The 21303-nt window shown below is 53.6% G+C and overlaps 2 protein-coding genes across 2 annotated transcripts; one reads left to right on the top strand and one right to left on the bottom strand.

Moving 5' to 3' along the window:
- On the top strand, window positions 1-6357 carry LOC123836852 (tripartite motif-containing protein 10). Its single transcript, XM_045865934.2, has 7 exons — window positions 1-429; window positions 1445-1540; window positions 1923-2153; window positions 2787-2809; window positions 3053-3168; window positions 4110-4142; window positions 5648-6357. The coding sequence occupies exons 1-7, from the start codon at window positions 1-3 to the stop codon at window positions 6163-6165; spliced, it is 1446 nt and encodes a 481-aa protein (XP_045721890.1). The 3' UTR covers window positions 6166-6357.
- A 2798-nt stretch (window positions 6358-9155) lies between these two features.
- On the bottom strand, window positions 9156-21034 carry TRIM40 (tripartite motif containing 40). Its single transcript, XM_045866075.2, has 5 exons — window positions 20530-21034; window positions 10546-10641; window positions 9817-10041; window positions 9562-9584; window positions 9156-9399 (listed from the first exon to the last, which is right to left on the bottom strand). Exons 1-5 carry the CDS (start codon window positions 20872-20874, stop codon window positions 9156-9158), a joined length of 933 nt encoding a protein of 310 aa, XP_045722031.2. The 5' UTR covers window positions 20875-21034.
- Window positions 21035-21303: the final 269 nt, after the last annotated feature.

Here is a 21303-nt window from a genome sequence, read left to right as displayed (position 1 = left end):
ATGGCCTCAGCCGCCTCTGTGACCAGCCTGGCGGACGAGGTCAACTGCCCCATCTGCCAGGGCACCCTGAGGGAGCCGGTCACCATCGACTGTGGCCACAACTTCTGCCGTGGCTGCCTCACCCGCTACTGCGAAATCCCAGGCCCGGACCCCGAGGAGGCCCTCACCTGCCCCCTCTGCAAGGAGCCTTTCCGCCCTGGGAACTTCCGGCCCAACTGGCAGCTGGCCAGCGTGGTGGAGAACATCGAGCGCCTCCAGCTGGTGTCCACGCCGGGCTCAGACGAGGAGGACGTCTGCCAGGAGCACGGGGAAAAGATCTACTTCTTCTGCGAGGACGATGAGGCACAGCTCTGTGTGGTGTGTCGGGAGGCCTGGGAGCACCGGGCACACACCGTGCGCTTCCTGGAGGACGCAGCAGGGCCCTACCGGGTAGGAGCGGGGACGCAGGGGCCTCCCTCTTCCTGTCACCCCTCAGGCAGGAGCCCAGACGCGCGTGCCGAAGCATGTTCTGTGTTGTTTACTTATGGCCAGCACAGACCAGGGGCTCAACAAGGACACGCAGGATGGCTGAGTGACCACAGTGGGTCAGGCAGGCGCTTCCGAGGATGTCTGCATTTGGGGGAGCAATTGTGCAAATAGTGTGTGATGTGCACCAACGTGTGCATGTTGCCGTGCATGTGGTGTTTGGGGGGAGGTCTGTGTGCGTGCTCATGTTTGTAAAGAAACCAGTGTTTATATGCAGGGTCGGTAAACATGTGGCGTGCAGTCTTATCCACCATTAACTGCGTGCTCTTTTTAGTTACTTACACCTTGTGCTTTAGTAAGAGTGAGCATCTGTCTGTGCCGATTAGTTCCCTAGTGTTTGACGGTGAGAGCGTTAATTATATTTCTGAATGTCCCTATGTGGACATTTGTGTGTGAATACCTGTTCCTAACTCTATTCTAGAGCAAGCAGTTTTTAAAACAGAGTGTCGACTCTTTTTATATTATCTAGGTTTCTTCTCCCGTCTGGAATCATACACAGAAAATGGATTCTGTTCACAAGAAAGGGTTGTGTGTATGCGTTCCCTTTGAGATATGCGAGCAAGTTGGAACACTTTCAAAGAAGGGCATATCAGCTGGGGACAGATCCCAGATCTAACTTACCAAAGACAAAACAAACTAGGGTTTTTAAGCTGAAGGCAGCCAGGCTCAGATGGGGAAACCGAGTTGCGGACTGTGCCGGCACAGGGAGAGGGGACAGCTCTGGTCAGAGTTCCTGGAGAGCAAAGCTAGAAGGAAAAGGCCCGGAGAGGGCCATCTGCCGAGGACAGTCCGGGCGCGGGTGCTGGCGGTGAGGGGAGGGCTCCCTCCCTCGGGCGTGTCCCTCCTGGAGGCAGCGGGCTGACCCCTCTTCACGAGTCATTGCTTCCATGTAACATAACTTCGTGCTCTGTCTCCCCAGGAGCAAATACAGAAGTGTCTTGAGTGTCTAAGAAAGGAGAGAGAGGAGATTCAAAGGATCCAGTCAAGAGAAAACGAGAGGATACAAGTCCTCCTGGTAGGTCTCCGTGCCCTCCTGGCACCGGCCTGCCCCGGGATCCAGCGCCCCCTGAAGCCAAGGCAGGGTAGCCAGCGTAGCCCGTGGGAAGTCGCTCAAGTCCCAGCACTGACTCCCACCCCAACTAGCACATCTCTGTTTTTGTGCAAGGTGGGGAGGAGAAGTCAGCAGGCCCTCCTGGACTTGCTGAAATGCTGTAAGGACCGAAAGCGACTGGGCCCACGAGGCAGCCTCGTGCTGTGCGGACAGTGCAGGGACCTGGGGCGGGGGCTCCGATTTTCCACCGAACGTGGAGGACGTGGGTGTGGGCCAGAGGGAGCCGGGGGTGGACAAGTAAGGAAACAGAGGGATCACCCCCGGCCTCCCCCCACCGCCCCTTCAGTGTCAGGTGGCCACCAAGAGACAGAAAGTGATCTTCGAGTTTGCGCATCTGTGCCAGTTCCTGGAGGAACAGCAGAGCATCCTCTTGGCCCAGCTAGAGAAGCTGGACGGGGACATCCTGAAGCAACAGGATGACTTTGATGTCCTGGTCAGTGAGGAGCTCTGCCGGTTCAGCAACCTGATCTCCGAACTGGAGGAGAAGAACGGGAGGCCGGCCCGGGAGCTCCTGACGGTGAGACCTGCCCCCCCGCAGGCTGGCCTCTGACTCCCAGCATCTCACTTGTCCAAGCCCTTCATCCCATGTCCCTGCATCCCATGTGCAAGACAGGTCCTGAACTCCTGTCCCTGCTCCCTGGACAGTCCCCTGGTCACTCTGCTCCCCGACCTCTCACTGTCCGGCCCACATCCATCGAATCAGGGGGCTCCTTCCCTTACCTACCTGTCAGGGGTTCTGTGAGGATCCAATGGGAAAATGCAGTGGAAACTAGCAGTCTGGAGAGCATCATGTGCTATGCAAACAGATGTCACATTCTGTTTCCGAGGCAGAATGTGCTCTGTCGCCACCCTCAGGAAGTTGTTCCTGGTCTGTGGCACCTGAGGGAAGATATTGGGGTCCCAACGAGGCATCAGAAGGGCAGCATGATTGGGGGCCACACTCCTGGTTTATGGGACTGAGAGCAGGGGCCTTGGCCTCCAGCTACAGGCAGGTCCCTCCACTGTGTGGATGCATGAGATAAAGGGGTGACCTGTGTGACCCCAGACACCTCATCAACCCCAAAACTCTGTGCCTGCGGGATCTTGGGCCCTTTTTCCTATGTGGGAACGTGGTATTTGTCTTTGCTGAGCTCTCCCCTCTCTCTCCTAGGACATCAGAAGCACTCTGATAAGGTAAGCTGCCATTCCCTCATTCTCTGAGGGTATGTACACACAGTGCTTGGTGCATCTGGCTATTGCACGCCAGCAGGGCAACCTTCATGCACGCGCATGCATTTGCACGGGCAGTTGCCCAAGCCTGGGCAGTGGGGTGCGTCCCCGAGGAAGTGTGTCTGCCTGTGTCCGTCTCTGTGCCCAATTCGCAGGCAGCCAGCTGGGTCTGGAGAATTCCAAAGCCCACTATTTCTGTGCCCCTAGATGTGAAACCAGAAAGTGCCGGAAACCAGAGGCTGTGTCCCCTGAGCTGGGCCAGAGGATTCGGGACTTCCCCCAGCAGGCCATCCCTCTGCAGAGGGAGATGAAGATGTTTCTGGGTAAGAGAACCCCAGGGCTCCCTGGGGGCGGGAGTCCATGAAGCCCGGGCCTGGGAACAACCCTCATGATCCACTGCCCAAGGCTTGAGTGGCCTTTGGCTCGTGCCCTTCTGGTGCCTTCTTTGGCTGTCCTTACTTGCACATCTTTATAAAATCTGCCTATCGGAATAACATGACTGAACAGAGATAGTAAAGATGAAGATTTCTGAAAAAAAAAAAAATTAACTGACTTGAAAAGTAATTACACAAATAAATCTGATCTGCTGACCTTGAACAATATAAAAAGTAATGATTAACAAAACCTGCCATTCTCAATAACTTAAAAAATCTACAGAGGCCCTTGTAATGCATGATAAGTTTCTGATGATGAACACGGTTAATAAATAACCAGGGAGAGCGTTTCTCCGCGCTGTGGGGCGGCTGACTCTCTCGCATCCCCCTATCCGGCGGGCGCTCCAGGCCCCTGGGCGGACTCTGCCGGCTTTCCTGGAACGGGCGGTGCTGGTGGGAAAAGGCGTGATGCTGGGGAATGAGTCAGGCGCACGGCTCTCCGCCAGCACCCTTTGGACGCCCGCAGTGATGCCACCCCGTGGCCCGCCCATAGCAGCGTCGCCCCGGACGAGCCCACACTCGAACTCAGGCCTGGCCGTGGCGGACATTGTCCTCTGATCAAACCTGACCTTCGACTATTCCCAAAATTGTTTCCAAGGACAGTAAGAAGTAAATTAAGCCCCTTATCCATTCATGCGGTGGATGTCTCTGGAGTGTGCACTCTGGGCCCACCCCCTAGACGCCTGAATCAGATGCGGGACTCTGAGGCTAGTGCCCGGGTCGGTCCCTCTCTTGTCCCTTCCGTCTGGGGCTCAGTTTCCTCATCAGTGAATGTTGTGTGGTTTTGTGAGACGAGTGGGATCTCATCCTGGTTTGCATCCTCTTTACAGAGAAACTCTGCTTCGAGTTGGACTATGAGCCAGGTAGGCGGCCTGGGACGGGAGGGAGTGGGGGAGCCGCGTTGCGTGGGGTTCCCGCCCACGCGCGCGCACACACACGTCCCCCGGCTCGGAGCGCGTGTTCTCATCGACCCGACACGGCCGGGGAGAAAGGTCAGACCAGAACAGGACGCGGGCTCTCAGGAAGGGCTTCCTGGGCGAGGGGCCTTTGGTCTGGGTTTAGGAGCCCATTGCTGGAGTCACGGGAAACTGCACCCGTCAGTGGAGCTTCACAGTTAGGGTAGCTGGAGGGAAGGCGACCCGGGGCAGGATGCCACCCAGGGCGTCCTTCAGCCAGAGACCCGGGGAGTCGCGTTGCTGGGAGGGATTCTCTGACCCGTCGCCACATCGGAATTTACGAGTGTCTCAACTTAACGGATATTAAAAGCCACACTGGGCAGGGTGTCTGGGAGCTTTTCGTGCTAAGAAGTGGTCCTCTGACTCTGGTGGCCTTAAAATGACTGAGGCAGCAGGAATAGCCTGCAGACGGGCCAGAGAGCTTGCGGGAGCAGACGGTGAATGCGCCCCGACCCTCCGAGATCTCAGACGCAGGAGCGGGGAGGGTGTCGGCGGCGGCGGGCGCGGCCCTGCGAGGCCGCCCGTTTGCGGGGACCCAGCTGCTTTGCGAGGACCGCGGCCCTGCGAGGCCGCCCGTTTGCGGGGACCCAGCTGCTTTGCGAGGACCGCGGCCCTGCGAGGCCGCCGGTTTGCGGGGACCCAGCTGCTTTGCGAGGACCGCGGCCCTGCGAGGCCGCCCGTTTGCGGGGACCCAGCTGCTTTGCGAGGACCGCGGCCCTGCGAGGCCGCCGGTTTGCGGGGACCCAGCTGCTTTGCGAGGACCGCGGCCCTGCGAGGCCGCCCGTTTGCGGGGACCCAGCTGCTTTGCGAGGACCGCGGCCCTGCGAGGCCGCCGGTTTGCGGGGACCCAGCTGCTTTGCGAGGACCGCGGCCCTGCGAGGCCGCCCGTTTGCGGGGACCCAGCTGCTTTGCGAGGACCGCGGCCCTGCGAGGCCGCCCGTTTGCGGGGACCCAGCTGCTTTGCGAGGACCGCGGCCCTGCGAGGCCGCCCGTTTGCGGGGACCCAGCTGCTTTGCGAGGACCCCGGCCCTGCGAGGCCGCCGGTTTGCGGGGACCCAGCTGCTTTGCGAGGACCGCGGCCCTGCGAGGCCGCCCGTTTGCGGGGACCCAGCTGCTTTGCGAGGACCGCGCTGAGCTGATGAGGGCGGGCGTGCGGGAGCCAGGCGTCCTGCGGGCAGGCGGTAACACGCGCCAGTCACCCGCTCAGAGCCCAGACTCTGCTCGGGGTGGTCTGGGGTGAAGTCGGGGCGTGGGGATTTCTAGCACTGTCCCGGGTGACGCCCACGCAGCCGCTCGGCCCGGACTCGCGCGCGCACACACGCGACGTGGAGAAGGACGCCAGCGGGTGGAGGCAGGGCTTTCAGGTCCTCCTGCAGGTGATAGATGTCCGCTGACGTCTCTGTCCCCCGCAGCTGACATCTCTCTGGACCCCCAGACCTCCCACCCCAAGCTCCTCTTGTCTGAGGACCAGCGGCGCGCCCAGTTCTCCTACAAGTGGCAGAACTCGCCGGACAACCCCCAGCGTTTTGACCGGGCCACCTGTGTCCTGGCCCACGGCGGCTTCACAGGGGGGAGACACACGTGGCTGGTGAAGGTGGACCTGGCCCACGGCGGCAGCTGCACGGTGGGCGTGGCGAGCGAGGACGTGGCGCGGAAGGGGGAGCTGCGGCTGCGGCCAGAGGAGGGCGTGTGGGCCGTGAGGCTGGCCTGGGGCTTCGTGTCGGCGCTGGGCTCCTTCCCCACGCGGCTGGCGCTGGGGGAGCAGCCGCGGCAGGTGCGTGTGTCCCTGGACTATGAGGTGGGCTGGGTGACCTTCGTCAACGCTGTCAGCCAGGAGCCCATCTACACCTTCACGGCCTCCTTCACCCAGAAGGTCTTTCCCTTCTTTGGGCTCTGGGGCCGAGGGTCTAGCTTCTCCGTGAGTTCCTGAGGGGCCGGTCACCCTCCTGTCGGGAGGGGGCTCACGAGAGCGCTGCACGAACTTGACCCTGCGGGCTCACCTGGGGGTTGGGGCAGAAGCGTGGCAGACCAAGGACTTGCAAGGACAAAGTGGGTGACCGTTTCCCTGACACCCGGGGGCTAGGGGCTCCGGGGACGCGGCCCAGCGGTCCCCAGCGGACACAGGAGACCCAGGTTTGGAGCCAGAAGACCGGGCTCTAGACCAGCCTGTGGCCCACCATTGTGTGATCTTGGGCAAGGCACCTCTCCATTACTTCTTCTTCCAGAAAAATGAGGGTTCATATACATGTACCTTCGAGAAACATCTCTTGGGTGTTACCTGTGAACCAGGCAGGATGGTCACCACTGGTGGTATGAAAATGAAAGGAAAATCTGTTTGGTATCTGGAGGAACTCACGGACCAGACAGAGGCAGGAAGAGGACATCGCAGCGGGGGTGGCAGGTGCTGGGCAGGGCTGCCCTGTGTGGGGGGAGCTCAGGGCAAGGGGCCCAGCAGCAGGGAGGGCTTCCTGGGGAGGACTGCCGTAGGACACGCGAGAGCCGAGTGAGGGGAGGAGGGTTGGCAGAGACCCGGCTGGCTGACCCTGCAGCCCTTGGACACTGGGCATGAGACCCTGACACCACCCACGGCCTCCCTCCCCTGGGGGCACGTCTGGCTGCCAGACGGAAGGCCAGGCCGCACACAGTAACCCATGGCCCGTGCTCTCCCCTGCGGAGAATCCCGTCCCTGCTGCGGTGAGCTCACCGTCTGAGCTCGAGAGCGAGACGGTGGGAAGGGATGAGGCTCAGAGAGCCCCACTGCGGGGCAGAGAGGGCAGGGCTGCCGAGTTCCCTCGGGGCGTGCTGGGGGGCCTGCAGCAGCACCGGTGAAGCTCTAGGGCTGCAGGGACAGGCCTGGAATTCGGAGAATGACGTCAGCCGCCCCAGGGTGGAATGTGAGATCCTCTGCCCAGTGGAAGTATGGTCTTCACACCTTTTTTCTCCTAGTTGTTGTCTTTCACTCGCTTAAAGGTACCGCTCACTGACAGCCTCTTTAATAGGATCTGTGTTTGCTCTGCTTGGACACAAACTGAAATGTTCGGTCACCTCCCCACCGGGGCCCAGGAGGCCTGTGCAGGCTGAGGCCCCGGGCGCGGGGGTCTGCCTCTCCTCCTTGGGTCAGCAGGTGGAGGAGACGTGGGCCCAGGGCAGGGGCTGCACAGGGGCTGACCACTTCCTCTGAGCATGTTCTCATTGTCTATAAAACATAGTCACAGAAAATGTTGTATATTCCGAACAATAGGCACATGCGAGCCTCTGTATGATGATAATACATCCAAAGCCCCAAACCTGGGGTTCCACCAAGAAGTGGATTGCGCTTTTCTGTGTGTTTTAATTGGTGTTAGCGGGGCCTGTTAAATGACGATTGGCCTCCAGGGTCCCCACCTGTGGGAGGACGGGTGTGCTTTATGTCCCCTAACCTTGGTCACTGCAGGAAGTGCTTCCTGCTGGTATCTTCCAGTGAAGCGTGGGTGTCTGCACAGCCGAGATCCTGCAGCCAGGATTGGAAGCCCATCTGACTAAGGGGCCTGAACCACTGCGGGGCACGCCTCGTTCAGAAACAGGTGCGCGGGGTCCCGGTGAACACGCTGACGGTGGCCACACCCCCACGAGGGGCCTGCATCCAGAAAGACAACGTGTGTTTCCCTCGCTGAGAAATACAACTGCTAGTGAGTGAAGACGCTCAGACTGCGCGTCCGACCCTCAGTTCTACTGACCTGACCTGGAGTGGGGGCGTCTGTGCGGAGGAGGAGGGTGGATCCCTCCACACGGTGACCTGGCCCGGCTGCTCTGCTTGTCCCAGATCTGCCCTCGAGGCCCCTGCCTTCCCCGGGAGTGCTCGGGTCTGAGCCCCTCCTCCCCGCCACCCTCCCCAGGACCCCACGGGAGGGCTGCAGCCCCATCCTGACCGCCGTGGGCTCACCTGAGGTTTTCACACCCTATGCCTCGGTGGCGCTTTCTAGTACCAAGAACGGAGACTCCCTCGAGTAGTTCCAAAAAAGAAAAGCTTGTTGTAAGAACAGACGTGTAAAGAAGGAAATGGGGTTTTCCACCATTAGCCAGGCGTCGTGGGAAGCTATGGCCGGGGTGGGGAGGGGGCAGAACCAGGCCTCAGAGGAAGAGCTAGGAAACACAGCTATGGAACTCTCCTCTGACACGTTCCGTATATTTACTCATCTAATCCTCCCAGTAGCCGGTGAGGAGGGTGTGGGCTCTAGCGACCCCACCGTGTATGTGAGAGAACAAGACCTGTCCAGGCTGACCAGCCGTCCCAAATCAGCAGGGAGCGAGGAGCAAGCACGCACACGGCACGTCTGGATTCGGGGGTTTGGCTCCATGCCCGTGCCCGAGGCCCCTGTCAGTGTCAGCAGGTGGAGGAGACGTGGGCCCAGGGCAGGGGCCCTGGCCTGGCAGGTCCTCTGCCTGGGGTCTCCCGAGGCTGCAAGCAGGGCGCAGCGGGCCGGGGCCTCCCGGAGGCTCGCTCAGACGGTTGGCAGGGCTCACGTTCTTGCAGAGGCAGGACTGAGGGCCCTGCTGCCCGTGTTGCTGGTCGGAGGGGCCGCCTGCTGGTCCCCGTGCCAGCCCTCGCCCTTCATCAGCCCAGCAGGTTCAGTGTCCGAGGAGTCCTACCAGCCGTGACCACGGAGGGACACTCCCTGCCCTTTTCTGTATCCCATTCCAGTCTCAGTCCTGCTCACGGGAAGGGGGGCCACAGAAATACAGAGCGAGAGCAGGGGTCGGGTGCAGGCGTGCGGGCCCCCCAGGCGTCTGGGTGCTCCTGTCCTAGTACGACATTGTGAGGGTACCACCATCTGCTCTCAGGCCAGGCGGAGGCCCTGGGCCCTGGCACGTGCGGGGGCAGCCGTGAGTGGGAGCATGGCTCGGGAAGGAGGCCGTGACCCCCGTGCCCGGGTCAGACGCTCAGGCATCGGGTCCCAGCTGCGGGGATGAGCTCAGGGGCTCATGTTCGGGTGGTGAGGACATCCTGGGCCGACCTCGTGGGGGGCTGGATGGGCTGGGAGAGGGAGAGCCAGGAGGTGAAGGTGAGTCTGAGGCAAGGTGGCCCAGGAATGGGCAGGTCGGAGCCGCTGAGGATGGCAGAGGGGACAGCTGGGTTCTTTTCTCCAGCTGGGGGTACATAGCCTCTAATTTCTGTGGCGCGCTCCTAGGAACAAAGAAATCCTTCAGTATGCCCTGTGGAATTGTCCCCTGGCCGGGCTGCATGACGGGACACGAGCGACGGGCTGGGGATCCCCCAGACCATGGTAAGGCCGAGTGCAGGTGTGTGTTTGTGGTGTAGCTGTGAGGGAGACGGGACGGCTCCTACCTGTCCAGTAAGTCGCTGGCCTCCTAGGACACAGGGCAAGAGAGTGACAGTCACAGTGGGTTCCCAGGTTCCTGCCACCTGCAGCCCCCCAACCCGTCACCGGAAGCCACGCAGACCCAGAGGGGGCGCCCCTCCCCGGCACCCCACTCTGCCCCACGCGGCGCAGGGAAGCCTGTCCCTGTCACACCAGCCAGCAGGTGCCGCCGGCTACTGAGGAGGAGCGCAGCCTTCGGGGGGAGGGCTCGCGGTCTGCACCTTCAGCGTGTCCACACCCAGTCCCTTGGCAGTCTTGTCCAGAGCTGCGACCAGGCTGCGGAGCTGCGCTATGGCCCGCGACTCGTCGGGGATTCTGGCACCCGGGGCCGGCGTGTCCTCCAGCGGGTCTGGCCACTGCTCCAGGGGGGCATCCTGCTCCCTCCTGCTCTGCGACTGGCTCTCCAGCTCAGCCCCCAGCCTGTGGGTCCCGCAGCCTACCTGGGCCTACGGAAAGCGGATTCCCAGAGACTCGGCGTCGGTGCGCCCCTCCCGGCCCTTCAGCCTCTGGATATTCCCGCGAGAACGTTCTCCCCCACCCCACACTCGGACCGTCCACAGAGGCCACAGCACAGCCAGCCCGGAGCTGCCTGCCCGTCCCAGACGGGGGAGAGACCCCACATTTACGGGAACAAGAGGGGCAGACAGCCTTCCGGAGGCCTCACCCATCAGAGACAAAGGCCTACGGTTTGTGCGATTTCCAGTGGTGAGCTGCTCGTCGGCTTTGATGGTCGCTGCGAGCCGGGCGGATGGGACTGGCCTCAATGCACGTTTAAACCACACGAAGATCACAGGGCTAGACGTGACCTGAGTCACCCAGCCCGCAGGCTTCTGGCCCCCAGGCCCCCCTCCCGACACACCCATCAGGCTGCTCAGACGCGGTGGCCAGAACAGGGCGTCTGGCCACCAGGACCCTCGGAGGCGCCCCTCCCGGGACCCCGTGAATCCCACCTGCACTGCCCACAGCTTCTCCTCCTCCTGCGCTCTGAGCAGGCAGAGCGCCCTCAGGTCTCTTCGGAGTCTCCTGTTCCTGCGGCTGAGCCGTTCCTAGAGATGTACACACCTGTCTGTCAGCCTGGGGGTGCGGGGGGTGCTCGATGGCACGCCCCGGGAGCTCGTGATCCCAGGATGAGGTACATACAGGAAAGTTCTGCCGAAAACCAGAGCGTGCTGGAAGCGCTGTGCTTGCGGTAAGGGGCACCCGAGCTCACTGAATAGAGGATGTCGGGGAAAGCAATGGGTAATTGTTTAAAGCCTTAACTACACAAAAATAACACAGTAGCAGGACTTTTTCCGTTGACTCCAGGGTGTTTTCTGCCAACACCTAGAAGCTGTATGGGGATCCCTGCGACTGTGCGCCCCGTGAAGCCAGTCTAGCAGGACTGACTCCGCAGAGACGGAAGGCTTCTGGCGCCTCCTGCCCCGTCCTGGCTACGTGGACAAGAGCCTCGGGGCCCGCAAACCCACAGCCCGAGGAGGCAAGGCCTCTCTCCCAATCCCAAATCAGTGTCTCGATGGGTCCCTATGTCCCTGAAGCTACAGACATATTGAACGATTTCAGCTCCTAAAAAAATCTGCTTTCAAGGTTTTGATAAACAATAAGGGAAACTAGGGGCGCCTGGGTGGCTCAGTTGGTTAAGCGACTGCCTTCAGCTCAGGTCATGATCCTGGAGTCCCTGGATCAAGTCCCGCATCGGGCTCCCTGCTCGGCGGGGAGTCTGCTTTGCCCTCTGACCCTATCCCCTCTCATGTGTTCTCTCTCATTCTCTCTCTCAAATAAATAAATAAAATCTTTAAAAAAAAAAAAACAATAAGGGAAACTAAACTAAGCTGGTGCTACTGTTGACATAGGATTTCATGATGAAAGTGGAAGGGAAGGTGGGGGTGTCAGCAAAGGGCAGCCCCTGTCGGACCAGCTACAGGTCTGTGTGCCCTGCGGGATGGCAGGACTGACAAAGCCGTGGAGATACAACAGTGCAGTCCCGGGGACAAGATCACACAGAAGGCGGGAGAAGCCAGGGCTCAGGGACAGACCCATGTTTACCAAGGAGGTCACAAAGAGACAGTAGAACGTCACCAGCGAGAGAAGGGGCCGAGTCTGGAGAAGACCACGCCGTGAAAACTGGCTCCCAATAGAGAAAAACTAAGATGGGTCCCTCCCTGGACCCATATGTGACACAGACTCTAGATGGAGTAAAGACCCAAGCGTGAAGGTAAAACTATAAAGTTAGCAGAAAATAATGTCGAAGAGTAAATCGTGATCTGTGGGGAGGGGAAGCTGTCTGGAGATGAACCCCCATCAACAGTCACTATTGTGGTTCAGTGACAACACCAAGGACAAAATTCACAGGGAAAGGCCAGGTTGAGAGATCACAGCACAGTGTCCAAAACCAACAAGAGACTCAGATGAGGAATACGGAAAGGAAAGCCTGCACATCAGTAGGAAGACAGGAACCCAAGAGAAAGGTTCGCAAAGAACATGAATAGTTAATTCCCAGAAGAGGGCATGCAAAGGGCTGTGTGTGTGAATTGAAGCCCAAGCTCACCAGTGACCAGAGAAATGGAAACAAACAGAACGACAAAACATTACTGGATGTCTGTCAGACTAATACAAATCAGACACCTGGATAACCCCTGGGCGAGAGGAGATGACTGTGATGTGAGGACTGGCAGGCAGGCTGGTGACAGGTGCGTGGACTCAGCCACCTCTATGATCCAGTGGTACTGTCTCTGGGTAAGTGTCCCAGGGGCTCCCTCACGTCAGTGCTAAGAGGAGGGCTCACGACAGCATCCCTGTGCCACCAGAGAGATGGGGTCATGTCCAGTCCGCTCCTGGGAATGTGCAAGGGCAACGTGGCAGTGAGGAAAAACAAGAAGCAGAACGAGCCTACAATAGTATTGTGTTAATCCAGCACATAGCACACGATGCAGCAATGTGTTTTACCAAGCCGTCTACAAATAAAAATCCAACAAAGACTTCAAAGGTTGCCCTGGGAGGGGGAGGAACAGTAATTAAGTGGAAAAATAAGTAAGACAAGAAGGGCGTTTGTGGGCTGAAGATAAGGATGTGCTGCTAACTGAAGAGTAGGTTTCATTCACTAAATCTTTCCCGCAGCAGGTCAGAAAAATATTTTTAGGAGATGTTGTTGCTGCTGGCTATTTATTAGGAGCATTTTTTTTATTTTTATCATTTTTTGCCTCATTTCCTCTTGTAAACTCTCAAAATGTATTGCTTTGGCAAAGGAGAGATGTATAGGCAGAGCCTAGAGTTGGAGGAGGTGACTTCGGAAGCTCTTCCTGGCCTTCAGAGTCTGTGGATGAATCGAGGTCAAAGGCCAGAGGTCAGCAGCGACATCCAAGCAATCAGAAAGCCAAGTAGGCAGAGTGGACGGGGACGTCACCAGGTGTCACTTGCAGCATTTGGCAGAAGGAGTTGGGTGGAGGTAAATGGGCACCGTGGGTGGCAGAGGTGGAGGGGAGATGTCCAGGTGAACGCAAAAGCTCCAGCAAGCAAACAAACAGCCCTCACCTCACGTTCCCCCAGCCTGTTCTTTCTCTGCCCACCTCTGGGCCCCACTTCCTCAGGGCCCGTGCGCTGCTCAGCCAGGCGCTTGCTTCCCTTTGGAAACCTCTCCCTCCAAGGTCCCCAGAGATCTCTGGGAATGAAATCCATCCGGAGGGCCTCTCTTCTTTGAGGTGACTGTCCCCATGTCCCTCCCCATTTCCCCCACCCTCACCTATCCTTCCTTGTCCTGGTCCCTCCCACTGCTGCCCCTCTGCTTCTGCACTTTTCCCGGGGAAGGGAGCCTTCCTCGGGTTGCTTCTTGAACCCTTCTCCATCTCCACACTATACCCTTAATTTTCCATTCTGGAGGCTTCAGATTTCATCCTAATTCCCAACACAGATATTTTCCCCTAACAGTCGATCCCATGTTTCCAGCTGAGAGTTAAGTCTCTCCTACTGTCCTACCAGCAGCTCAAAGTCAATATGGAACGTCAAGCATCATCCCATTCGCCACTCCTCTGTGCAGTCCCCTGCTCTGTCATTGGACTCACCATCTGCTGTCCTCCTGCTGGACACCTCAGTCATATTTCATCTTTGACCCATGTTATTCCTCTCTTCAAAATGACTTCTCATTACCAAAGATAAGCCCAAACTCCTTAACCCCGTGTCCATGGCTCTCAGGGACCTGACCTCACTCTCCATTCCCAGTGCTCCCCCCAACCTCCCCACAGGCTCCCCACTAACCAAAGGAATTACGTGTGGCTTCCTGAACACACCCCATGCAGCCACACCCCATCTAGCCTTATCACCTACTTCCCTCTGCCAGGAATGCTACCTGTTTCTGCCTGTCAGAATGAGACCGAGTCTCAAGATGCAGGTGAAAAGCCACAGTCTTACCTCCTGGTATAGTTTAAAATTTATTTTTTTAATTTAAATTCAATTAGCCAACATATAGTATATCATTGGTTTCAGATGTAGTGTTCAATAATTCATCAGTTGTGTATAACACCCAATGCTCATCACATCAGGTTCCCTCCTTAATGTCTATCCCCCAGCTACCCCATCCCCCCACGCCCCTCCCCTCTAGCAACCCTCAGTTTGTTTCTTATGATTAAGAGTCTCTCATGGTTTTTCTCCCTCTCTGCTTATATAGTTTAAAACTTTAATAAAAAGTTTGAAGTCAACTGCAAACATTGTGTAAGTGAAAAAAGAAAGCAAAGGTAGTAATAAAGATAAATGCATGAAATAATCAAAGATAATACAGACCTATCATTGCCAATATTCAAATGAATAAGGTAAAGTCCACTTTTTTTTTTAAATGGATCCCTCCAGGGGTGCCTGGGTGGCTCAGTCATTAAGCGTCTGCCTTCGGCTCAGGTCGTGATCTCAGGGTTCTGGGATCGAGCCCCGCATCGGGCTCCCTGCTCAGTGGGAAGCCTGCTTCTCCCTCTTCCACTCCCCCTGCTTGGGTTTCCTCTCTCACTGTGTCTCTCTCTCTCAAATAAATAAATCTTTAAAAAAATAAAAAATAAAAAAAATAAATGGATCCCTCCATGTTTGCATTAAAATAATATTTAGTGGGTGAATGTCATACGAATATGCACTCATTAGAATTAAAAATAAAAATTGTACAAACTCTTGCTTTCCTAAAATATCCCACAGGGAAAAAAAGGACAGATTGAAATACAGGGAATAGTGCAAGACCTCTTTTGTCATAATGAATATTTTTAAACGTTTGTGATCCTATCAGATATCAGATAAAACGTGATTTCACAGTAAGAAAAACTAACCGAAAAGGGCACCGAGTAGTAATGAAATGTGAGAATCTAGCAACATTGAAATTCCTTCTCAAAAGCTTTATTCACAAAATGCATTAACAGAAGTGGCTAACAGACCAAAATTTACATTTTCCTAATACAGTAGCCAAAACAAATTACCAGCTTTCAAAAATATGCTCCCTATGAAGCCAAAAGTGTCCCAAAATATGAATAAGAATGAAATCACCCATTACATTTTATGAGGGGGAATGGTGTTGATGACCAAGCCTGACAATGTCCACATGATTGTGCATCTAGAAAATGTCAGGAAAGTAGCTTACAGGAAATATGAGCCCAGCAGACTCTTATTTGAATCTATAATACTAACTGCCTGAAAATGAATGTTATAATACAGAAAGAGCATTTTTAAACTTTTTATTGTATTATATGTATATATATATAGTTTTTATACATATATTAGTTATATATCTCTATATATGTTAGTTTTTAATTTTTTTCTTCTTTTCCTTTTCTTCTTTCTTTCTATCTTTCTTCTAACAAGCTTCTCATAACAAGCAGACCAAAACACACCTAGGTACTAGCTTCCTATATGTATATTATTTTATCTTATGTTATTTTTAATTATTTTTTAAATTTTTTTATTTTTATTTTTTTATTCTTATTTCTTTTTTCTATTTTTTTCTTTCTTTTTTATTTCCTCCAAAATGACAAGATGGAGGAATTCACTCCAAAAGAAAGAACAGGAAGAAATGACAGCCAGAGATTTAATCAATGCAGATATAAGTAATGTCTGAACTTAGAATTTAAAACAATGATTATAAGGATACTAGCTGGGCTTGAAAAAGCATAGAAGACACTAGAGAATCCCTTACTGCAGAGATAAAATAACTAAAATCTAGTCAGGCTGAAATTAAAAATGCTACAACCGATATGCAGTCCCAAGTGGAAGCCATAAAAACGAGGATGAACGAATCAGAAGAATGAATCAGTGATACAGAAGATAAAATGATGAGAAATAATGAAGCTGCAATGAAGAGGGAAAGAAAACTATTAGATCACAAAGGTAGACTTAGGGAACTAAGTGATTCCATAAAGCAAAATAATATCCCTATTATAGGAGTCCTAGAAGAAGAAGAGCAGGAAAATGGGGAAGAACGTTTATTTGAACAAATTATAGCTGAGAACTTCCCTAATCTGGGGAAGGAAACAGGCATTCAAGTCCAAGAGGTACAGAGAACTCCCCTCAAAATCAACAAAAATAGGTCAACACCATGACATAGTATAGTGAAACTTGTGAATTTCAGAGATAAAGAGAAGATCCTAAAAGCAGCTTGGGACAAGAGGTCCTTAACCAACAAGGGTAGACACATTAGGCTGGCAGCTGACCTGACCACAGAGAGCTGCAGGCCAGAAAGGACTGGCATGATATATTCAGAGCACTAAACGAGAAAAATATGCAGCCAAGAATACTATATCCAGCTAAGCTGTCATTGAAAATAGAAGGAGAGATAAAAAGCTTCCAGGACAAACAAAACCTAAAAGAATTTGCAAACACCAAACCAGCCCTACAAGAAATATTGAAAGGGGTCCTCTAAGCAAAGAAAGAGCCTAAAAGTAACACAGACCAGAAAGGAACAGAGACAATATACAGTAACAGTCACCTTACAGGCAATACAATGGCACTAAATTCATATCTTGCAATAGTCACTCAGCGTAAATGGACTAAATGCTCCAATCAAAAGATATAGGGTAGGAGATTGACAAAAAATAAGACCCATCAATTTGTTGTCTACAAGAGACTCACTTTTGACCCAAAGACACCTCCAGATTGAAAGTGAGGGGGTGGAAAACCATTTACCATGCTAATGGGACATCAAAACAAAGCTGGAGTAGCAACCCTCATATCAGACAAACTAGATTTTAAACCAAAGACTGTAATAAGAGATGAAGAAGGACACCATATCATAATAAACCTTGTTAAAATGTCTATACTACCCAAAGCAATCTACACATTCAATGCAATCCCCATCAAAATACCATCCACTTTTTTCAAAGAAATGGAACAAATAATCCTAAAATTTGTATGGAACCAGAAAAGACCCCGCATAGCCAGAGGAATGTTGAAAAAGAAAAGCAAAGCTGGCGGCATCACAATTCCGGACTTCAAGCTCTATTACAAAGCTGTCATCATCAAGACAGCATGGTACTGGCACAAAAACAGACACATAGATCAATGGAACAGAACAGAGAGCCCAGAAATGGACCCTCAACTCTAGGGTCAACTCATCTTTGACAAAGCAGGAAAGAATGTTCAATGGAACAAAGACAGTCTCTTCAACAAATGGTGTTGGGAAAATTGGACAGCCACATGCAGAAGAATGAAACTGGACCACTTTCTTACACCATATACAAAAAATAAATTCAAACTGGGTAAAAGACCTAAATGTGAGGCAGGAATCCATCAAAATCCTGAGGAGAGGGCGCCTGGGTGGCTCAGTCGGTTAAACGTCTGCCTTCGGCTCAGGTCACGATCCCAGGGTCCTGGGATCAAGTCCCACATCGGGCTCCCTGTGCTTCAGGGAGTCTGCTTCTCCCTCTGCCCCTCCTCCCACTCGTTCTCCTAATCTCTATCTCAAATAAATAAATAAAATCTTTTAAAAAAATCCTAGAGGAGAACACAGGCAGCAACCTCTGTGACCTTAGCTGCAGGCAACTTCTTGCTAGACACGTCTCCAAGGCAAGGGAAACAAAAGCAAAAATGAACTTTTGGGACTTCATCAAGATAAAAATCTTCTGCACAGCAAAGGAAACAGTCAACAAAACCAAGAGGGAACCCACAGGATGGGAGAAGATATTTGCAAATGACACTACAGACAAAGGGCTGATATCCAAGATCTATAAAGAACTTCTCAAACTCAACACCCAAAAACAAAGAATCCAGTCAAGAAATGGGCAGAAGACATGAACAGACATTTCTCCAAAGAAGACATACAAATGGCCAACAGACACATGAAAAACTGTTCAACATCACCCAGCATCAGGGACCCCTGGGTTCTCTTTCCCAAGCCACACCTCCTGCTTGCTGTCTGCTGACACCTTCCCCAGTGCACTGAACACTCGCGCCACCACCCGGAATGAACCCCCAGCGCCGACCCCTCTCCTGCCCCTCCCCGAGCCCCTGCCGCAGCCCCTGGCCCTGTGCTCAGCACCCCCGGACACACCACGTGCCCCATCTCCGGCATCTGGAACGCTGCACCCATGGTGTTTCTCCGGGCCTGCCCCTGGTGGGTGGCTCCTCCCAAGTCACCCTCGACCTCACATCTAAGTGATGGCCTTTCTCAGGACCTGGTCCTGCAGACTCTTCCTCTCTAGGTCCCCGCTGGGCGTCACCTGCTCCACGAGGCCCTCACCGGCCCCATGGATGTGGGCCACCATTACTCCCGTGTCAGACCCTTGTTTATTTTCCTCCTAGCTCATAAAAAAACTCAGAGTTTGCTTGATTTCTTGTCTGTCTCCCTCCCTCAGCTGCAGAACCCTCACAGCAGGGATGGCATCCGTCTTGTCCATCGTATTCCCAGCATATATGGTCATTTCTGACACACTCCAGGAATTTCTTTAAGTCTTTCACAAGTGAACAAATATTGTTATTTATTTCAGGCTTACTGTCATAATTTAAAGGCAAACCCAAGGACAAGGATTCTGAATCATCTCTGCTTCCTGCAACACCATACAACATCCTACACAGAACACAGAGCTGAATAAATCACTGAGTGATTGCGCCAGGCTCATGAGTGGTGGGAGACCTCTCCCTGTGCCCTGCACTGAAGGAAACTGGCCTCCCTGGCTTTCTAAATTATGTCACCACTTCCCATCCTCCCCTCCAACCTGGACTCCCCCTTCTCCTCCTATATCAGAACACATTCTCAAAAAGTCAAGTATCTAAAGGAAGATTCTGAATATTCATCTTTCATTACTGGACAGAAAGACACCCTGGTGAAAATATGTCAGTTTTCCACCCAATCAAATACTAACTGGGTTGGGGTTGGAGGGTGGGCAGGTTCGTAACAATAATGATAAAGCCAAGTGGCAAAATAAACATAATGAATATCCACAAAAAAATCTAACATATTAAAGTATCATGAGGGTTCTAAGACTTACCTGACATTAATACACATTGCAAAGGTACGTATTTCCAATGGTTGGGCACACAGGCAGGAATAGACAAAGGACAGAACAGAAGAGGGAGTCAGGAAAATATGCAACTGTGTGTGCATTTGCAGCAGATTATGAAGCTGGGATCCAAATCAGTGGGGCAACTCTGGATTATTCAATAAACTGCGACGGGAAAAACCATCCTCACTTGGAAGTTAACTCACACTATCACCAAAATGTTATCTTGGATATGCTGAGTCCTCTAAAACACGTGTTGAAGGATGTTCACCAAAACATTCTATGCGATCTCAAAACAAAACAATAACCTTGAAATAACTCAATGTCTGCCAGTTCATGGTGCACTCATAGAATTGCGTACCGTGTGGTGGTTGAAAAAGACTTCATAAAAATTTATCTATACACACTGATAGGAAAATGGGAAAATGTCCAAGATGTACTTATAGACGACAAAAATGAGCTACAAAAAAGATGGAGAATCTGTGGTGGGGGAGTGTTGAAGAGTGCATTCACATGCACAGTTCTCTGGAAGGATGATACACAAAAACCTAACAATGGTTACCTTCGGGAAGCAGGAAGATTTTTATTTTGACTTCATACCTTACAGTGTTGACTGAATGTATTACCAAAAGCATGTAACTTTTATGATAAAAAATTAAATAGGATAAAAATAACCACTATAGGAAGGAAGGAAGGAAGGAAGGAAGGAAGGAAGGAAGGAAGGAAGGAAGGAAGGAAGGAAGGAAGGAAGGAATGGAGGGAGACAAAGGAAGAGGTAAAAGAGAGAATCATGTACTAATTTCCAGGCTTCAATATATTTTCAGGACAGACAAATACCATATGATTTCACTCCTGTGTGGTATTTAAGAAACAAAACAAATGAGCAAAGGAAAGAGAGAGAGAGGAAACCATAAAACAGACTCTGAACTCTGGAGAAAACCCTGATGGTCACCCGAGGGGAGGTGAGTGGGGGTGGGGGAAACAGGTGATGGGGATGAGCATGGGGTCACGGATGGAGGTGATGAATCACCTGAAACTAACATTACACCGTATGTTAACTACACTGGAGTTTAAATTTTAAAAACCATAGTTACAAAAGTCTCATGAAATATATATATATATATATATATATGCAGGATAATTATCAGCATATGCAAAAGCTGATTACATCTCCCACCAAATTTCTAGTTCTATCAAGCAGGGGAACCATGTAGTCTAGTCCTGAAAGATCTGTGCATTCTCAGGCTCAAGTCCATCCTACAGATGAGCAAACTGAGGGCAAAGCACGCTTCCTGGGAACGCATCACCACAGAGACAGCACCGCTCAGCCTCCTACCAGTGCATGGACATGTGTATGGTGGAAAAGCCAGGACAAGGGTCCAAAGTAGGATGAAGCCGAAGAACCGGGACACTGTCAGTTCTGGAGCCTGTGTGGGCAGAGGGTAGGAGGGGGCTCTGGGGCAGGTGGTGGCCGGGCCTTACCTTGTAGTGGTTGACCGCGTCCTCAACGGCCAGCTCACTGTGCCCCTGGTGCTCAGGCGACGCCAGGCACTCCCTGCACACAAGAAGTCTGCTCTCCTCACAGAAAGAGCACACCTTCTTCTGGTGGCTGGAGCAGAGGTAGCCCGGCCCCAGCACCCCCTCGGAACAGGGCTTCCGGCACAAGGGACAGCAGAGGACTCCGGAGGCCGAGGCCTTCGCCACGTGCCGAGCCAGGCACCCTCGACAGAAGCGGTGTCCACACTCGGTGCTCACAGCCTCCTTCAGGAGCTCCTGGCAGATGGCGCAGACGCCCTCTTCCCGGCCGTCCTCCTGCGGAGGAACCATGGCCTCTGCTGGCCTCCCGGCCCCAGGGCCTCCTTCTCCTGCGGGGTTTTGGAGGGCCTGGACCGACACAGGCCAGACAAGAAGGCCCAGCTGGGGGGCAGCCCCCGGGGCAGCGGAGAGAGCTCGGCTCGGCCCCGACGTCAGGCAACGGCCCGCTCTCTGTGGCTGGAACCACAGCCCGACCACACACGCCCCGAGTCTGCACCCGTGGCAAAGCTCTCTGCTCAGCCTTGACGCGCTCCCTCCAGCCGCCGAAAATCTCTTCTTATTTGTCACACGTCGGGAGCAAGCCGGCGATTCAGAAGCCAACTCTGTTTTCCTCTCCAGAGCTCTCTGTCCTTGCACAGCTCAGAGTGACGAGGCCAGAGCGTCATGAACTTTGAAGCTGGTCGTCTTCGCTGACGGGCCTGAGGTGGAGACAATGCGGCG

This window comes from Mirounga angustirostris, unplaced genomic scaffold, assembly GCF_029215605.1.
Source record: "Mirounga angustirostris isolate CCGP_5_RB_7025 unplaced genomic scaffold, mMirAng1.0.hap1 SCAF_8, whole genome shotgun sequence".
Classification (NCBI taxonomy): domain Eukaryota; kingdom Metazoa; phylum Chordata; class Mammalia; order Carnivora; family Phocidae; genus Mirounga; species Mirounga angustirostris.
The sequence above is the reverse complement of the archived record's forward strand: the minus strand, read 5'-3'. Positions and strand labels throughout refer to the sequence as shown.

Excerpts from the sequence above, each read along its gene's own strand:
- TRIM40 (XM_045866075.2), bottom strand. The coding sequence starts at position 20,874 with ATGGTTCCTCCGCAGGAGGACGGCCGGGAAGAGGGCGTCTGCGCCATC. Across the intron at positions 10,642-20,529 it reads ACGCGGTCAACCACTACAAG|GAACGGCTCAGCCGCAGGAA; the intron begins GTAAGGCCCGGC and ends GTACATCTCTAG. Across the intron at positions 9,585-9,816 it reads TGGGTGTGGACACGCTGAAG|GAGGCCAGCGACTTACTGGA; the intron begins GTGCAGACCGCG and ends CCTGTGTCCTAG.
- LOC123836852 (XM_045865934.2), top strand. The coding sequence starts at position 1 with ATGGCCTCAGCCGCCTCTGTGACCAGCCTGGCGGACGAGGTCAACTGC. Across the intron at positions 430-1,444 it reads ACGCAGCAGGGCCCTACCGG|GAGCAAATACAGAAGTGTCT; the intron begins GTAGGAGCGGGG and ends CTGTCTCCCCAG. Across the intron at positions 3,169-4,109 it reads GGAGATGAAGATGTTTCTGG|AGAAACTCTGCTTCGAGTTG; the intron begins GTAAGAGAACCC and ends TCCTCTTTACAG.